This window comes from Sparus aurata, chromosome 13 (genome assembly GCF_900880675.1).
Source record: "Sparus aurata chromosome 13, fSpaAur1.1, whole genome shotgun sequence".
Classification (NCBI taxonomy): domain Eukaryota; kingdom Metazoa; phylum Chordata; class Actinopteri; order Spariformes; family Sparidae; genus Sparus; species Sparus aurata.
Genome location: NC_044199.1, coordinates 11,655,812 through 11,674,668, shown reverse-complemented (window position 1 = coordinate 11,674,668; position 18,857 = coordinate 11,655,812). Strand labels below are relative to the sequence as shown.

General features: G+C 43.5%; 1 protein-coding gene across 2 annotated transcripts; it reads left to right on the top strand.

Moving 5' to 3' along the window:
• Positions 1 to 1,226: 1,226 nt before the first annotated feature.
• On the top strand, positions 1,227 to 14,147 carry slc43a2b (solute carrier family 43 member 2b). 2 transcript variants are annotated; one of them, XM_030437870.1, is made up of 15 exons: positions 1,227 to 1,303; positions 2,211 to 2,511; positions 5,261 to 5,558; positions 5,703 to 5,758; positions 5,866 to 5,942; positions 8,310 to 8,402; positions 8,907 to 9,040; positions 9,493 to 9,689; positions 9,777 to 9,920; positions 10,717 to 10,734; positions 11,333 to 11,465; positions 11,651 to 11,780; positions 12,305 to 12,378; positions 12,505 to 12,628; positions 12,728 to 14,147. In XM_030437870.1, the coding sequence occupies exons 2-15, from the start codon at positions 2,349 to 2,351 to the stop codon at positions 12,887 to 12,889; spliced, it is 1,803 nt and encodes a 600-aa protein (XP_030293730.1). In that variant the 5' UTR covers positions 1,227 to 1,303; positions 2,211 to 2,348; the 3' UTR covers positions 12,890 to 14,147. The 2 variants fall into 2 exon arrangements, with proteins under 2 accessions (XP_030293730.1, XP_030293731.1); XM_030437871.1 differs by lacking the exon at positions 10,717 to 10,734.
• The last annotated feature ends 4,710 nt before the right edge of the window (positions 14,148 to 18,857 follow it).

Below are 18,857 nucleotides of genomic sequence, written 5' to 3'. Positions count from 1 at the left end.
GTTGAAATACCTCCCAGACTTCACACTGCGGTTCACCTGGCTGTGGATCGGTGGTGTCCTTCGCGACGTAACTCAGCTGATCAGATCAATTAAACGTTTTTTTTGTTTTGTTTGTTTTTTGTTGATAAAGCTGCAGGAAATGGAAACGCCACACCGGTGATTAATTCCATTCGATGTTTCGTAATGAGTCTGTAAACAGGCAGCTGCGGGATCAATTGATCAGTTAACGGCTGATACTCAAACAAGGCTGATTGGTTAATCTAGGATCGATCAAATGTACCATCGGGGTAGGGGGGAGGAATTCTTTTACAGGCCGCATTTGAATTTCAAACTAGTCGGGGTTTTTTTTGTTTTGTTTTGTTTTGTTGTACCTTGAATCTGAGCTATTGATCACAGCAACAGCACAAATTACCACATCAGTTTTCATGCAGATGGTTCACTGTTGACCACTCAGTGATCGATTTGCATATAGATCAGCAGGTTTCAGCACAGAGCCGCGCACGGAAAGCAGACTGACTGTCAGCTTTCTCTTGATATACAACCATTATTCCTCAAAAGATACGGTTAAAATGAAAGATTAAAAAAATATTTTAAAAAAATAATTGGATTAGAGTGCCTGTCGCGTTATTTCGACAGACAAAGCACTATTGATCACGAAAATCAAATAACAGCTGCTTTTTTTTTTTTTTTTTAATGTCTGCCACCCCCCCTTTCCACTTCCAACCTCATCGCCCGGTTGGACACTGAACGCAACACGCAGTTAACCACCAGTAAACAGTTTATGCAACAGCTGGAACAACAACAGTTGGGGGGTCGCCTCTCCATCAATCTCCGTTATTGATCCGGACCAAAAAAAAAAAAACCACACCATCCGTTTATCTGAACAAGTCCATCATGTCCTCCTCTAGACTTTGTTTGGCTTTTATTTATCCTTTCCACTCGCCCTGATAGAGGCTTTCCACTTTGATAACATCAACCTAGTATTGTTGTCTCAGTGATACAAAGCCTCTTTTTTATAGGCTATTGGATTAAAAGGAAATGTTTATAATTGTTTTCTCTGTAGGCCAATAAAACTGACCCCACGATCTGCAAGCCCCCCTATCATTTGACACGTATGACAGCATGGTGGGTCTGCGTACAATGTGCAGCCATCAGGCAGACGCTGGTCGATAGGGGGCGCCACGTGGGGCCCCGCCTGACCGTATATAAACCTGGCGCCCTCACAGATAACCGGTCACTCTACTGTTCCAGTGCACAACAGGAAGTTTGGAGCTGGACGCGCTGCTGCTTGGAGCCTGGAGAGGTGAGGAGGTCTTTTTTTTTTGTACCTTGGATTTTTACTTTGTGTTGTAATAAGAAAATGAATGAAAAAAGTGGGAAGGCATTTGTTTTGTTTTTTCTTTTTAATTAAAATGAGAGAGCAGATAAACAGAAAAAAACAGGCTATTTCTAATTAAATGTTGTTGGGGTTTTTTTGTGTTTTTTTTCCCCCCATGAGATGTTCAACTACTTTTTTCCCCTCCTGGTGGAGCAGATTGTGTGTGGGTGCGTGTGTGTTTGTGTGAGAGAGAGGCTGGCTGTGTGAGCTGATTTGTTTATTGTCTGTCTGGCGGCTCCTTTATGTTTTTTTTTTCCGGATGAGCCACGGTAATTGCAGAGGAAAGTTGCGCTTGGATGGCTCTGAGAGGACATTTAGGGGCTTTGCGGAGGGCGACAGACACAGGGGCCACCGAGGTGAGCGGCGAGGGAGCCCCAATTTTTTAAAGATCCAGTTTGGACCAGTTTGCCCTCCCCGCCGAACAGCAGAAACTCTGTGATGCCTCCTCAGATATTAGTTGCTATAATGTGATGTAAGAGCTTTGTCCCCCTCAGCCGAGTGACGTAATGATCTCTGATCCAGCAGGGGGGGAGTTAATAATTCACCATCAGTCCTTAGTAATAGTTAGTTTAGCTATTCGAAGCAGCTGCTATTACTGCGCCGATGTGTCTTATTAGGAGGAAAACTTAAATTGATAAGAAAAAGTTACAGAACATGCTTGTTATCCAGATATCAGCTTCATTTGCACCAAGTGCAGCTGGCTAGGTTGAAAGTTAACTGGTTTTTATCTTGTGATCTTATAAAAAAAACTGAACCTTCACGTCCGCAAGTGACTTTGCTGATAGGCTAACTGTAAAACCTCCCCCTTCCTCTTGTGCCTTTCTCTTCACAGATAAGTGATCAGTGATCCTTCATCCCGAGCGTCAGTCAGGGAGGCTCTGTCCAGCACCGCTCTCTTCTTCCCTCTACTCTCTCTGCTGTCCACATTTCTCTCCTCCGGTCCTGCCCTTTGCATCTCCCTTTTGGAACCATGCCTCCGACCCTGGCCTCAGCGTTCGCCAGGCGCTGGTGGATGGCGGTGACTGCCATCATCGAGAATCTGCTGTTCTCCGCCGTGCTGCTGGGATGGGGGTCGCTCCTCATCATGCTCAAGTCGGAGGGGTTCTACTCTTACCTTTGCAACGAGGAGGAGGGTGAGTAAACGACCGTTGTGTTTCAGTCCCTACAGCTTGTATGTTTTGAGATTTCTCCTGCCTTTCTTTTATTGAAACGGGGACCGGCAGCAAGGGGCCAGCCGGTGCCCTTTTGCCCCCTTCCATTTTCTTAGAAGAATCCCTTTTCTGTGAGCTGTTTTTTTTTTTTAAGGGACTCAGGAGATTAAACCTGATCACTTAAAGAGGGGAACAGTTGGCAAAGGTTTGCAGAGTTAAAGACTAAAAGTTTCCAGTGACTCCGAGCTAAATTGAGGGCATGGCAGCCAACCGAGCGACTGTTAAACCGGTGTCTGTTCGGATCAGCTGTCCCTTTTTGCAAGTCCCTCCGCTCCGGAGTAGGCAAAAAGTGCACACATCCTTTTACTTAAGAAGTGCAGATGACTTGTGTGAAAAAAAAGGAAGAAGAAGTACTGACTCAACTTCTTTGGTCAAGTAAAAAAGTAAGAAAGTACAGGCTCTGAAATCCAAAGACGATTAAACTTAAATGCATTCAAACTAAAGTAACCAAGGCCTTTTTGGGGGGAATACGAGGAGTGGAGAGTACAGATGTTAGTGTCAAAATGTAGGGAGGGAAAGTGAAAAGAAAAACAAATACTCGAATACAGATACCTGCAAAATGGACTTGAGAACGCCAAGTAAGTATTTTTGACTTTGTCACTTTCCACCTCTGCTCATCTTTAAAGCCTCTTCTCTCTCTCTCTCTCTCTCTCTCTCTCTCTCTCTCTCTCTCCTCGCCCTCCATTTCGAACTAAAGTCAGGACAGTGCTTTGTGTGATTAAGCACAAAGGTGGAATTGATGCACACAGTGACCTCAGTCAGGTAAGAGACTGAGCAGTGTGAGAGAGAGAATCAGGCCAGACTTATTCTTTGGACATTTTGGCGTCCTGACTGCAGCGACTCTTGCTAATCCTGCTGTTGGTTTCGCTCAGGTAGTCTCTCCCTTAATAAGCAGCCACCATATCACCTAGAGTTTGCACAATTGATTTTGCAAGAGAGTGTTTTTTTTTTCCCCAGCTCCTCGTGTCTGGCACCCGGCACCGTCTTCTTAATTTTGTCCGACCGTCTGATCCTTAGCACCCCTAGAAACACACAATTCAACCACACATCCATTTGCTCCAAATCTTATTCTAGTCCGGTTCACCAGCGTTTCACAGGATCCTAAAAGTGTATCCAGCTCCGGTGCTGACTCACCACTCATGTAACAATCGAGCATCGCCCAGCTCTAGGTGACTTCCTGGATCGCCGCCACCACAAGACGTCTTATCTCGTTCTGGTGACATAAGAGGGAGAGGAACGGCATGCAGCGGCGGCCAGCTCAGCTCTTTCCAGGCATGTGACATGTGATAGAGGAACAGAGAGATCGGCGGTTTTATTGCTGGTAATATGGAAGTGTAAAGTCCACAGATAGAGGACACTAAGGCCGGGAGAGGAGACGAAGACTGATAGCAAAGTGATGAGCTGCAGAAATCCGACAGTAAAAACAAGATGGTGTCTCGGAAAAAAAAGATGATGATGATGCAGTGGAGGTTTGGCTTTTGTGCGTGTGCAGCAGAGATACTGGAGGGATAGTTAAAGTTTGATATTTTATGGTTAGGTCAGCGGGGGACGAGTCACCGTGCGAGGGAAACCATGTGGTTTAGCCTGATTGAAAATGTACAACAAACTATACATATACCTTGGAATTTATATGAGCTAATAAATTTATCATAATACATGTTATATGTTTAAAGGTGCAATACATGAGAGTTAGCTACGTGTTGAATCCATTCTCACAACAAACGGAGGGCAGCATGTTAAAGTAACCGCTAACCCTGCTCGCCCAGCTGTAGCTGCCATTAACTGGTAAGCTCAGTTAGCCATGCAGCTAGCGGCCCAGACTCGAAGGCACAAAGCACTGGAGTGAAGTGATTTTTGTGTACACTAGTAGCACAGGAGCGCTGGACCGGGACATGCCAGCGCTTGCGGGAGTTAGCATGCTAATCATGCTTTGCAACACCCACATAGACGTCATAATTTAAAAACTGTTTTTCCCCCTCTGGCCTTCTGTTAAGTTTTCAATGTTTTCTGTGGAAAATCTTACACATTGCACCTTTAGAGGGTTTATTTTTAGCGGAGTGTGAGTCAGTGTGAACATCTTGCAGCATCCTGCCCAATCGAATCCACAACCAGCTGCTCCCTTTTGTTCTGCTGCTTGGCGTCAGAAGAAAAACTTTGGCACGTTGTCACGAAGCGCGTCACTGTGTTTCACACAGGGATGCCACACAGACCGTGCACCCGCCTCCAGTGGTGTGAGTGAGTGCGATCCAGAAAACATCAGCCCATGCTCGAACCAATACGTCTCTCACATTGGACTCTGCACTGTTCCTTCTTTCACATTATCTCCCTGCCAGTTCTTGTGATAGTGTGAAGTTTATTGCCAGCGTCGGCTTATCGTTTTTAACCCTGGCATTCCAACGTACTGATAAATGATTTTGATATTTCTGTCAAGTATTTCCCCCCTCCCTGCTCCTGATATGAGGCTTCTAGTTCTCACACGCCCGACTCTGCACGTGCTCAGTGCACATGTGGCCGATGTATCAGGATAGTGTGAATAAGCAGAACTGCCACGTTCAAATTTCGTCTGTATGACGAGAAGCCACAGCTCTCTATAGGCTATAGACTATAAACTCCCTCAACCTTACACGGTCGTACGACTATTCACACATCTCAATGTTTATCGTTTCTTCAGGCAACAGTTCCAGCTACAACCTGTCCCAATCCGCGGCGCCACCACCACCAGCTAATGAGTTCGCCGATTACTATGAAAGCGAGGGCATCGTGGTTGGTCTGGGAGATGGGGTGGAGATGAGGCCCCTGGTCCCCATGGATGGGCCCCTGAGGATGAACGGCTGGCTGATTTGTAAAGAACAGGACGAGATGCTGAACCTGGCCTTCACAGTGGGCTCCTTCCTGCTCTCGGCCATCACGCTGCCGCTGGGGATCGTCATGGATAAATATGGGCCTCGCAAGCTACGACTGCTCGGCAGGTAAGGAAGGGAGAGGGGATAATCCAGACCGATCGTGACGAGGTTGCAGGAAAGATTAGATGGGAATATGTGATATAAAATGGCCAAGATGGATTGCAGCTTGAATCGTTTAAAAAGTGTTTTGACCTCATCATCTACTTTCAGCACATGTTTTGGATTTTCCTGTCTAATGATTGCCTACGGAGCCTACCGACCAAACGGTGAGTCCAAGTGAAGAGTCCTCGTGTGCCCTTTTTTCCCTTTTTTAACTGTATTTTGAAACAATGTACAGCAGTGTGGCTGTTGCTAACATCTGTATTGTTTGCAGAACTCTCTGTCCTTATCTTCGTCGCCCTGACTTTCAACGGCTTCGGGGGCATGTGCATGACCTTCACCTCTCTCACAGTAAGTGTGTGCTATGCAATCCTCCTGCTTCAGAGCCTCTGCACCTGCTGCGTAGTGTGTATTTTTAAATTTATTTTTGAACTTCATACGTCTTTGTCTCGCTGTCACCGCTCTCTTATAATAGCTTGCTGGCGACCCGCCCGCCCACCCTCTCTCACCCCTCTTGTCTGGCAGTCTGTTTGGAGTTCTTTTTTTTTTTTGGCATATTACAGTGCACTCTGTGTTCCTGCTGACAACCGGGCCGATCTTTGGGTAGCAGGAGAGAAGGAGGGGTGGCTGATTGAGGCAATGGTTCATCATCAGTGTTCACTGCGTGTATTATAGAGCCTCAGCAAGAACATCGCAGCGACTTGAAATTCATTCGATATGTTACTATTTTTGAGCGAAAACATTAAAAAATCTACGAAAACTGACAACAGAGTATGCAGTTTTCACATTATGATGTCCATGTATTGTGTCGCAGAAGTACCTGTTATAGTTAGCATGCTAACATGCTAGCCCAGGCCCATACCAGTCAAAAATCCGAACAAATAACTGCGCGGTTAACTGCAATCATTTTCTAGTGGCAACTAGAGTTAACAGTAGTTAGTGGGAAGTCTGGTGACTATGCCGCCCCCTATTTGTTTTGAGTATGAATTTAACCGGTGGCCATATTGGCCCTTTAAAAGACTATTCAAACGGTGGACATCCTTGCAGTAGCAAAGTATTAAAATCGATGTCGAACAACCAGAGATATATATTTTATTTTTCGATCCTTGCGTGCATCTTTCTTGTTGCCAACATCACCCTGCATTCCGGGTCTGGTGCCACCCAAGACAAGTGTGACTGGTTTAAAGGCATGCAAGCCCCCACCGCCCCCCGAAACCAGAGTGAGAATCCTTCGCAGCCGGACCTCTCTCAGGCATTCTTGAGATCCCCCCCTTTAAGCATAAGCCAAAACACAGAAAAACAACCAATGCTCTTTAAAATTTGCAGGGCTCGCAGGTTCACCCCGCCACCATTCCTTTGCATTCTTTCCCCGCCGTTCCTCATCCTCCCGTGCCTCCTTCCAGCGCCATCCGTTCAGCCTACTGCGACTCACACAGGAGTCCTGGGCTGTGCCATGGTGATGCCGTTCACTAGAGAGGGGCTCTGCTCCACTAAATCTCCCAATAAAATGCCCCGTTTTCTATACCACCACAGGCTGTTAATGTAAAGACCATCTCGTCTCTGTGGTATTTGTTGCATCCAGCTGAATCTATCATTAGTCGCTGTCACTGGCCTGAATGTCAGTGATGTAGTAAAACTGTAATTTAGAGCTTTGTTTGCTCTCTTTCTATAGACTCCATGTCCTGGAGGCCCCCAGAGGCTGTGCATAAAACCATGTTTTCCCCCCTTTTACCGCCTTTCACTCCATCTCCCTCACAAACCCGATATACTATAAGTGAAAGCCTCAGCGTCGGGTTAATCATTAGACTCCGTACAGCTCCTCGACTCCTTGGTCATGACTCCACCTCAGAATTACAGGCAATTATTCTCAGCTGAAGGCTGTTGGGTAATACTCCACAGGCCCCCTGCCAGTGTCAGCTGTCAGGTCACCTTTTCCCTTTTCAGGTTCACCCAGCAGCCGCCAATGTATCTGTGTCAAAATCTTAGGGGAACAGATTTACAAGGTCCTCCTGGTTATAGTGCTGGGAGATATTGTAACTTGGGTGATCACACACACACACACACACACACACACACACACACACACACACACCTCTTCCCCAGCTTCCTCACTCTTATGTAATTGAATGTGCTTGTTGTTGTTCAGTCTCTTGAAAGCAGAACAGTTTGTGAACGCCTTTGTATCGGGATGTTTTGCCACCCACCGTCTCCCATTGTGTGGCTGCTCTCATTCCTTAAACGGGAGTAGAGAAAAAAAAAATGTCACCTCACCTCAGCTGCCCCCCTCGGATTGTTTCAGCTGTATAGAAATTGTGTTCGTCTCGTGTGATCGGACAGCTGCGCGTGTTTGTGCGGCGCCGTTTCATACTGCTTTAGCCGGCGTTCCCTGTCACTTTGTTGTGTTTTTGTTTTCTCTGATGTTCTGTCTGTAGTACAGCCATGTCTGCTTGCTAATTGGTTTCCCACTGTCCACTCTGACCCCCGGTGTCAGTAGGCGCCATCCTCACAGTGTCCTCAATCTGTCTCCAGCCTCGAGTTTAGAGCAGCTACACTGCAGCTGAGATCGCCATTATCTTGGCAGTATATGGCTTAACCCTTGTACTTCCTTACACATCGCGATATATGTCATTTCTCTTGCGAGTCTTCACAGCAACGACTTGGATGTGATGATTTGATAATCTGAAAGCTGCATCTTTTTTTTTCTCTCTTCATCTTTAGCTCCCGAACATGTTTGGGGACCTCCGTTCCACCTTCATCGCCCTGATGATTGGCTCGTACGCCTCATCCGCCGTCACTTTCCCTGGCGTCAAGGTAAAAAACACATCCACACACTCTGCATTATTTCTGCCTCTGGGTATTTTGATGGAAAACTCCATTCAGAAGCTGAACAACTTCAACATTTTCTACTGTTAAAGGTGCAATATGTAAGATTTGGCCAGCTCTATAGAGCAGCAGATCCCGCCAGAGTAACTGCTAACCGTAGCTTCTGTTAAGCTAGTTAGCTCGGTTAGCTGTGCATCTCGCGGTCCGGACTGGGAGCGTTGGTGTTAGAACCACTAGCACAAGAGGGCTAGCTGGTTAGCATGCCGACTGAGTAGATATCTCTACAACACAACACATATACACGATACATTCTGTTGAAAATGTGACCTGATTTTCAATTATTTTTTAACTTAAACTATATATTGCACCTCTGAATAAACGATTTGGATGATTTTTCAGGCTTGGCAGATGTATACACCCTTGATGGCGTTCTGATTTCAGGTTTTTCTTGTCTCCTCTCTGTATTTTGTTGTATGTTTTTCATTTTCACAGGTGATCTATGACCTTGGCATACCTTTCATCACTATTCTGGTGGTGTGGGCCGCCTGTGCCGTACTGGTCTTCCTGAACTGCCACTTTAACTGGCCGATGGAACCGTTCCCAGGTCCAGAGGACATGGACTACACGTTAGTACCACAGACACACACACACAGCGGCACATGGAGACCACTGACAGCTAAAGTCCACGTTAACATTCAGTCACGGATTATTGCACCTTTTAGTTTCTGAGGAACAAAATTTGTTGGATTCATAACGCAATAGCAGTCTCTTGAGTAGTTATCATCACCCCTGAAATGTATGTAATAACTGCAAAAATGTGCAGTGTAATGCTGCCAGGTTAAAGTGTATCTGCTTTCTTGTCATCCTTGAGGTTCATTAAAATCACTAGTTTTGACTTACTTGTTCAGCAAAAACGTTTCCACTAGACTGATTTGTGCATGACTTGCAGGATTACCGAGAAGCCTGATTCAACCCTTTTAGTGTAAACGGAAAATGCAACATTACCATGTTTCCTGCGCGTCATCATTTTCTACTTTTCTCCCTGCCACTGTCACTTAACTTTCCTCTGTTTCCTTAGTGTGAAGATTAAGTTCAGCTGGCTGGGCTTTGACCACAAAATCACCGGAAAGCAGTTCTACAGCCAGGTGACCACAGTGGGCCGCCGCCTCAGCCTGGGCAACAGCCTGAAGCAGAAGGAGCTGGCCACCAAGGACGGACACAAGCTCTGCCTCTCCACCATGGACCTGGAGATGGACTGCAAGGAACAGAAAGAGAGTAAGAACGAGAAGTCAGGACGTCAGCGAAAGTTCATCCCCGTTTTTTTTTTATGCATGTCGTTAAAACTCTGTTTCTTCTCCGCAGCCCAGTCATTCATGAAAACTGTCACCACCCCGATCTTCATGCTCAGTCTGTTGACCATGTCCATCACTCAGCTGCGCCTCTTGTTCTACATGGGGGCCATGAACAGCGTCCTGGAGTCACTCACAGACGGAGATCTCAACACAGGTGTGTCTCTCTGCTTTCCGGTTTAAGTGTGTTTCTGTGTCTACGTGTTGATGAGGCAATGGAGATGAATTTTTTTTAGATATGCAGAGCTCATATATTAACCTTCTAGCTGTTATAAATCAGTGTTATGACAACATTTTCACTTGTAAATGCATATTACGGCATACTACAGGCTTATGTCTGAAATAAGTGTCATCTTCATTTTGGAATATATAGTTAAAGGTGCACTACGCAACTTTTTTTCCCCACAGGCCTATGAACAGACACAGCTCCTGATCCAAGAAATCATACTATGCACCTAAAGCCATAGAGAGAATGTGCACCGTTAGAGAATATAGGACTATATAGCCAGTATTGTTACCAAAAAAGTTGAATAGTGCACCTTTAATAGTACTTACAATGTATTGATGAACATATTAAATGACAAATTATCTCTATATAATCAAATATTCCAATTATTATTATTAATCATTTTTCATATATTGTTAAAAACATAACAATATATATATTTTCTTTTTACGAAATATAGTATCTAGTGGAAAATAGATTTTTAAATGCATATCAGTATAAATTATCAGTGTGTTACATTCATTACCTTATATTTTGTCTCACATTATTGAAGCAAAATGACAGCATATTGTCATGTATTGTCGGATATATGTGTCTCCCTCCATATATTAAATTGCGTTTTGAATATATCACATTATAATTTTCAGTACATGTCAATTCAAGATTGTTTGCTGTGATTGCTGACTCATGAGCAGCTGGACTTACTTGCTTTCACTTGACTTTTCAGTGGAGAAAATGGAAGTTGGTAAGATCAAAACCGTGTAGTTGTATTAGTAGATTACTCAGAACACAACAGTCGGAATTTAACCTGTAGTCTTGTGTAGATTTGCCATCACAATACTGCGCACGATCCATTTCCCCACTCCTTGCTGTTTCTTGTTATAGTGATGTTTTTCATTATTTGACCTTGACTGTTTGTCAGTAACCCAGTCCTTCAGCTTTAATCTGAAACCAGCAGGTATCATTTTGTCGTACTCATTAACTAACTTCGACCCTCGGCTCCTACTCATATGAGCACTTTCACGTGACACACCTTTCTTTTACCCATTACTCCCCCACCCCCCGGCCATAAATCCCCTCATAATGGCATCAAATTGACTTTTGAACAGCCGGTTCCCCTGTATCCACTGCTGTTTCACTCAATGCGGCTCTGCTGCTCAGGACTAATAATTAACAAAACCATCATAGTCATTGACCAGGTAGAAAAGAGGTCATGAACCCTCCATCTTATCATCAATTTATTCTTCCTGCTAACCATTCCCCTCTCTTGTTTTTCCTGATTTTCTTGTAATCATTGTACTTTTTAATTTTTTTTTACATCCTCCTTCTTATCTCTCCCTCAGTGAGCCTGTACTCCTCCATCTTCGGCGTGCTGCAGCTGCTTTGCCTGATGACGACACCCGTGATTGGTCAGATCATGGACTGGAAGCTGAAGGAATGTGATGATGGCGAGGAAGAAAAGGAGCCCTGCAGCAAGTGAGTCAAGTTTGAGTTGTTCCTTCGACTGCTATAACCCCTTTTCTATTTATAAGCCCAGACATGACTGGAGTGTTTATTTGCCAGGGTGATGAGGAAAAAAATGGAGAAATGAACCCTTTGAGTCGTGATATCAGTGACTGGTTATCTTATCGCTTCTTCTTCTGTTCAATCTTAATCATTAGGGAGCTCCAGAAAAAGCCCAGAGACAAAAAGATGCAGAAGCTGACCAATGCCTTGCGAGCATTCGTCCTCACCAACGTCCTTTTAGTGGGATTTGGGATCACCTGCTTGGTTCCCAACCTCCCCCTGCAGGTGAGTGGCTATCACTGTCTCTAAAAAGCTTCATTTTATCGTTTTACTGTTGGTAAAGAAGGGTAGAAACCTTTTTTTTTTTTTCAAATAAGTGAAAACATAGAGTTATCTAAGCGTAGCATAGACTAGATAGCCTTACAATAAGATATCATTTGTTGAGTGGTTAACTGAAGAGGTGCTAGTGAGATTTGGTCACCTTGGACAGAGCCAGGCTAGCTGTTTCCCCCTATTCTCAGTCTTTATGCTATGCTTTATGCTAGTTTTTTTGAATGGGGTTTTTGGTTGGATGACTGAAACAAGGTCTGCCATTTACAAGCTTCAGAGATTGTCAAGTTTTGTTATATGACAAACAAGTAGCTAAATGAGAACACAGGTGGTTGTCGGGGATGTTACATGTCATCAAGCCGAACGGTAGTTTGATAGGCCTGAGACAGGCTAATTCTCTGCAACAAAGCCAAAAGAATTTCCAAAGTTGTTTAACTATTCCTTTAATGCTCCTTGCTTCTGATCTCATCTCCCCGCAGATTGTGTCCTTTGTGTTACACACTGTGGTGAGAGGCTTCATTCACTCTGCCGTTGGTGGCCTCTATGCTGCTGTGTAAGTTCTCACTGTGCATTACACTCACACACACACACACACACACACACACAACATCTTCCTATACTGTACATTGACGAGTCTTCCAAACTGCGAAACTAAATGTAACCTCTTCCATCTCGTCAGGTATCCCTCCTCCCAGTTTGGCAGTCTAACAGGCATGCAGTCTCTGGTCAGCGCTGTGTTTGCTCTCCTGCAGCAGCCCCTGTTTTTGGCAATGATGGGACCCCTGGAGGGAGACCCATTCTGGGTATGAATGCGCGCGCACACACACACACACACACATTCACAAGCACACACTCACATTAAGCCCTCTGACATCATGGATAACTCTGGTGTTGTCCCACAGGTCAACATTGGACTCCTTGCTCTCAGCATGCTGGGGTTCCTGCTGCCTCTCTACCTGATCTGCTACAGACGGATGCTCCACAGACAGCAACGAGAGAAGGAGGACAACGCTAAAATCTACATCAGGATCAACGGCTCCGACATCCCCGAGGCCTACGTCTAGAGGACCAAGAAGAGATGAACAGAGGATGAGGAATGTTTTTATACTGGCATGCAAAAAGACAACTGGAATCTTAACTGTCTAGAGTATCACATTTAAACATACTGTGTAATTGTTATGGGTACACACACACACGCACACACAAACAAACAGACTGCCAGAATCCCACCAAGGTAATCTGATGCTGCAGTTTTCTTGGGAGTCTACTGGACCGTCGCCGTGGATGAAACTGAAAGGTGGAGTGGGAAAAGAAGAACAAGTGAGAGGAAAAGACTGTGAAAGGAAAGAGGCGTCAGCCCTCTGCATTCCCCCCAAAAATCCTCCGACTTCTCTTTGTATTCCCCCCTCCCGCCAAGCGGCGCATGAGCGCAGCTGCACGCCACACAAGACTGCTTCAATATTCCCCATGTGAGCGGAAAAAAAAGGGAAAAGGGATCTGGTTTATTTCCACCTGTGAAAGAAGACCTCTTATTATTTGGTGAAATCAGTCTACTATTATTAATCGTGTTTTCTCTTTTTGTCTGATACATTGACTTTAAATCGTCCTGATTGTAAATCTTATCATGTGGTGCTTCACATCTGTTCATAAACTGGATCATGTGATAGATGGTGTAAGGTAAGTGCGGACTAAAATGGCATTAATGAGCGACAGGGAGGAGAGAAGAGCCCATAAGCCTTCCTGCTGATGTTTCGCGACTGAGTGGAGGTTATGCTGTAGTTTTGGGAGTGTGTTCTGTGAGAGGGATATCAAACAAACCGGCATGTTTCTTGTATGTTAGAGTATTTATTTTTATTTCCTGCTTTCTTTAGTTTTCTTTTTAGCTTTGACCATGGGTGCCTTTTGAATACACCTGAGTAGATTTGTTAGTCAGGCAGTGTGTTCTATTGAACTTTTTGCATACCATTTTTTGGAGTGGAGTTCAGCACTTTATAACTGTTTTTGAATCCTTTACATTTCACACACATCAGCTCCTTTCAGCACTTCTCTCCCGATCCCTTCCTAGAGAAATAGTCCCTCTTTTAATTTTGAGCTCCTCCTGCCTTCTTACGTGTATTTATTTTTTTATTTTACCCTCATTTTTTTTTTCCATAACAAGTTTCATGATGTATTTTAAGTGTGCTGTGCAGGGCGAACGCTGTATTCTGTCATCGAAGCTAGCGTACAGATGTTTTGTTGTGCTGGAATTCCTGTTTAAAAATGTAAGAATTTAAGGGGGTGGGGGGATGGGGGGTTAATAAAGATGAGTTGATCTCTTCAGACGCTCATGTTTAGTTTTATTCTTTAAAGATTTTTTGGCATAGACACCTTTATTAAGCAGTAGACAGATAGGAAATATGGGAGAGAGAGGGGGATGTGACATGCAGCCTCTGGCCGGAATCAAACCGGGGTCAGCTGCGTTTATGGCATGCGCTCTAACCACTCGACCACCTGCGCGCCATGTTTAGTTTTTTTCTTCATGAAAACAAAGAGAGATGGTTTTACGAAGTTTGTTTCGGCATAAACAAATCATTGAATCAAGATCTTTATCATCTGATTAAACTTTCTTGTCCAAAACTATGTAGTGCACCTTTAAAAAAGTGATGCTATGTGTGAGTATAAATATTAATATTATTAATATATTTTAGTGACACATTATCTACAGTAGCGCTACTGCTGTTGTATGAACTGTAAAACCATGCAGATTTTCAGTATTCAGATTGCAACTGGCTCCTTTAATCATCTATTTAATTTAGATTTGAAGATTTCAACAGTGTTCCTTTGTTTTATACGGTATCATTTCAAAAGAGCAATTTTGTAGTGGATGAAGTAGTTTGTCTGCAACCAGCCAGCAGAGGTCAGTGTTTTGAAGGCCATCACACTGGATGAAGAAAACCAGAGTCAATTTTGATCCTCCAGGCCTAGTTTTATTTTGAGTTTTTTCAATCTAACAGAAACTCTAAACATTTTAAACCAAACCTGCACAAATGTAGTCACACTTTTCTGATCTGAGATGTGTCTTCAACTTTCACAGTTCTGCATAACTGCACATGTTTCACATGTAGCATGAGTTTAATTTATCCAGAAAGTGCTCACAGGTAAAATACTAATCTGCTTGAACGACAGTGTTGAGACAAAGGTGTCTCCTGACTCCATGTCCCACCGGAAACATGTTCAAAGGTGAGATTAAGAGTGTTTCTAGATGGTTTTTTTTGTTTTTTTCCCCCACCAGATGTTCCAGGCACACTCTCACTACATGTTTGGTTGATAACAGGTCTGTCAGCGCTCAGCTCTGTCACCTGATACTACACTCCAGCAGATGGTTATCACTTGACACCTCAGCCTCTGCCTCTTGTCACCTGAGAATAGATCTGAGGACATCACTCACATCAGGGACAGTCGCTCCTGGAGCTCTGCTGGCCTGCTGCTGCTGTTTGTAGGCTGCCCGGGCCCCCCCGTGGTGTGTTCAGGCACACAGTTCAAAGACACAACACGAGACCGCTGCCTTAAAAACTCACTGTAAAGCAAGTAGTTGGCCAATCACCTCCTGTTCTGGTGAACGATCTGACCGAACACTTCTAAATTACGAGCTGGAAGTACGTAAACCTGTGGATGCTTTTTAAAAAGCAGCTCTATTTTCTGCCTCCTGTCTTTGTGTTTATTGTCAGGACAAATGTTTAAATTATTAATTATCAATTATTTGTGCATGTTTGTGCCAAATGCCTTTTACTTTTTCTTTTTTAGCACTTTGCCTCATTGATTCGTGTGATCAGATGGAGCACAGGGAGAGCTTCACATAGGTAATAATTCATAGGCAATCACTCTGAATGTCGAGTTATCTCTATGCTGCTATCCTGCCACTGTTAGATGATGTTAACTGAACTGATAGTGGATAGTTTATAACTGCACTTTGTACCTATAATCAACGTGAGCTAGACAGACATGACAGACAGTGTTGGAGGAAGCACTGAGATCGTCACATTTGAGATGTTTGAGCAATTACAGTTTTTCTCAGTCGCTTTGGTACATTTCTTGGATCACCCTCGACATTTGCAAAACATCAAGTGCATTTCTCAAAATAATTCGTACAAATAGCAAAACACCATGGATTACCTGCAAAAGCCAGTCTCTTGCTCAAAATCCTTAGTTCATCTCTCAAAAGTAAATATCTGTGTCAATGAATATGTCGGTGCCATCAGAATGACAAGTCTTTGTGTCATTGTGTGTGTACGGAAAAGAAACAGTCCAATTGCTTAGTCATGTTGCCAATATAACAGTGTACTCTGGAGGGGTGTTCTGATGTAAACTATGGCTAAAGTTCTGATGACAATTATTGTAAATTGTAAGTTATACCTTAGTGTATGTTGGAGATTGATTGCAAGAGACTGCACAAGATTCACATTTATGCTTTTACTGTTTGTACTGTAATTTGTTGACAGACCATGTCATTGCGATACAGAAAGGAAAAGACAGCACTGCAGTCTTCCTACACCTCCTGGCGTTCCTGTCTGTTGGGCAACAAATTCTCATCCACATCACAACGAATACCTTCTCTTGTGATGCAGCGTGGAATGAATGTTTTTTAGTGTCTTATCCAGCCTCTGCAGGCATCTGCTGTGATGTCATCACACGCTGCATCCATGGCAGCCAGAAGGGTCATCTGTGTATGTGGCTGGCGATCATACACTTTCCATCTCCATGCTGAGAAAAATTCCTCAATGGGGTTAAGCAATGGGGAGCCGGGTGAGAGGAACTCCATCAGCATCCTGTTGTTGGTCACAAACCATTGCCTGATGATGTTGGGGCGATGGAAACTGACATTGTCCCAAACTATCACGTATCACGTCATCTCCAATCTGACCCCTCTCTTGTTCAGGGATGACATCCCTGGAGAGAGTGTCTACAAAGGTGACAAGACGCTCTGTATTGTATGGCCCAAAAACAGGAATATTCTCAAAGATAGCAGCACCCATGGTTATGTTCCCGCCCCACTGGCCTGGCATGTCAACTGTAGCTCTGTGGCCGATGATATTTCAACCACGCCTTCTGCGTTTCGTAAGGTTGAAGCCAGCCTCATCCATGTAGATGAAGTTGTGCGGTGGTTCACTTGCTTCCAGTTCCATTATACGCTATATCCAGAAGACACAAAATGGGTGTTGTGAATTACATGCATTTTCATTTTGGACAAGATACAGTTATATCAAGTGTATACAGCACATATGGCATCTTCTTTTCTACAGCCATAGCACATGTGTAAAGGTCACACTTACTGTACTGTATATTACTATACGATGTTGTGCTATTTACTGTGAGGTACAGTTACTGCATGCTCATAATGTTTTACTTGTACATACTGGTAGCTACTGGTTGCTACTGGTAGCTCCTTTACACTTTTACCATTTCTTTCTAATGGAACAGCTGCTTCATATTCATTTGGTGTCTTTTCAGCACCCTGTCAATGGTTGAAATGCTGACTGTTTGGATGTTTTCAAAGATGCTGTTGTCCTCTATAATGGCACTTTTTATCTCCCTTAGTCTTATGGCATTGTTTTCTACAACCATGGTGCAAATAGCCTCCTCCTGTTCAGGTGTGAAAAGGGGCCCTCTGCCACCCCTGTGAAGTTACCTTGCAGTCCTATGTGGAAAAAATATACATATAAATTTATCTCATCAGGAACGCGCATATATATCCTCGGCCTCTTCTGCCTCTTCCTCTGTTTTGCCTCCCAGCTCCTCGGCCACGCAGCCAGACTCCTCTTCCTCTTTTCTCTGGCTGTTGACACTGTCCAATTCCTTGTCCCTCCATTGTCAGACATTGAAACATTGTGTTGTGCTCTGGTTGTATATATACTTGACAGCTGATGGTTCCTGAGATGCACCTTTGAGATATTTCAGAAAACTGGTTTATCATTGGTTGATCTAATGCTTCACACATTTCCCTTCGTTAGAGATAGATTCACCTTGGCCGATTTACCAATTCAAGACAGATTTAGAAAAAAAAGTCTAATGGAAATGTAAAGAAATTGACATATTATGACAACTTGTTCAACCATTTTGCATATAAAGACTTATGCGATGAACTGATGCCTAGATGTTGTGGGGGGTGAGACTATCAACAGAGACCCATTATAATACATTTTGATCAACATGACATGAGCAGGAAACAGCAGAGAACTGTACATAATCATTTGCATGGATGTACCGAAGCATTTGCAACTTGTTCAAAGAAATGAGAAACTGATTTTTTTGATGTGCACAAGTGACACAATGATGTGAACATTGAACAAGTAGTTTTGAGATTTTCAACTCTGATATGAAAAATGTACCAAAGTGACTAAGAAAAACTGTAAATGTTTTACATAAAAAACATATTTAAACAATTGTCATGATGACTTCTTAGTTTTCTGTTCATCGACTAGTCCTTTCAGATCTAATTTGTGAAGGAACTAGTATCTAAATCTCTCTGTTAAATGAATCTTAACACTATATTTCCCTCCCCTCCCTTTTGTTAAGGGAGTAGAAGTTTAAAGTGGTAAGTACAAGTACCTTGAATCTGTACTCAAATACAGTGCTTGAGTAAATGTACTTTTAGACAGACAGTGCTGGGAGAAGTAATCAGATTCTTTACTCAAGAAAGTACAAATACCACACTGTAAAGGTACACTGAACACGTTACTTAAGTAAAATAATGTAAGTTAAATCAGGAAAATACATTTTAAGTATTTAAAGTAAAAGTACTCCTTACATTTGAAAAGCTTCATAGAAATAAAATCACTCAAACAATCATCATGATAGATAGATAGATAGATAGATAGATAGATAGATAGATAGATAGATAGATAGATAGATAGATAGACTTTCACAGTGTACACATTGACGTTCATGGCAGGAGGTGGCCTCTGTAGTCTAAAGCGCTCCTACAGATGAGAGGAGGAATGATAAGCGGATGTTGGCAGACTGATACAGATGCGCTATAAATACAGCAGCAGTGCG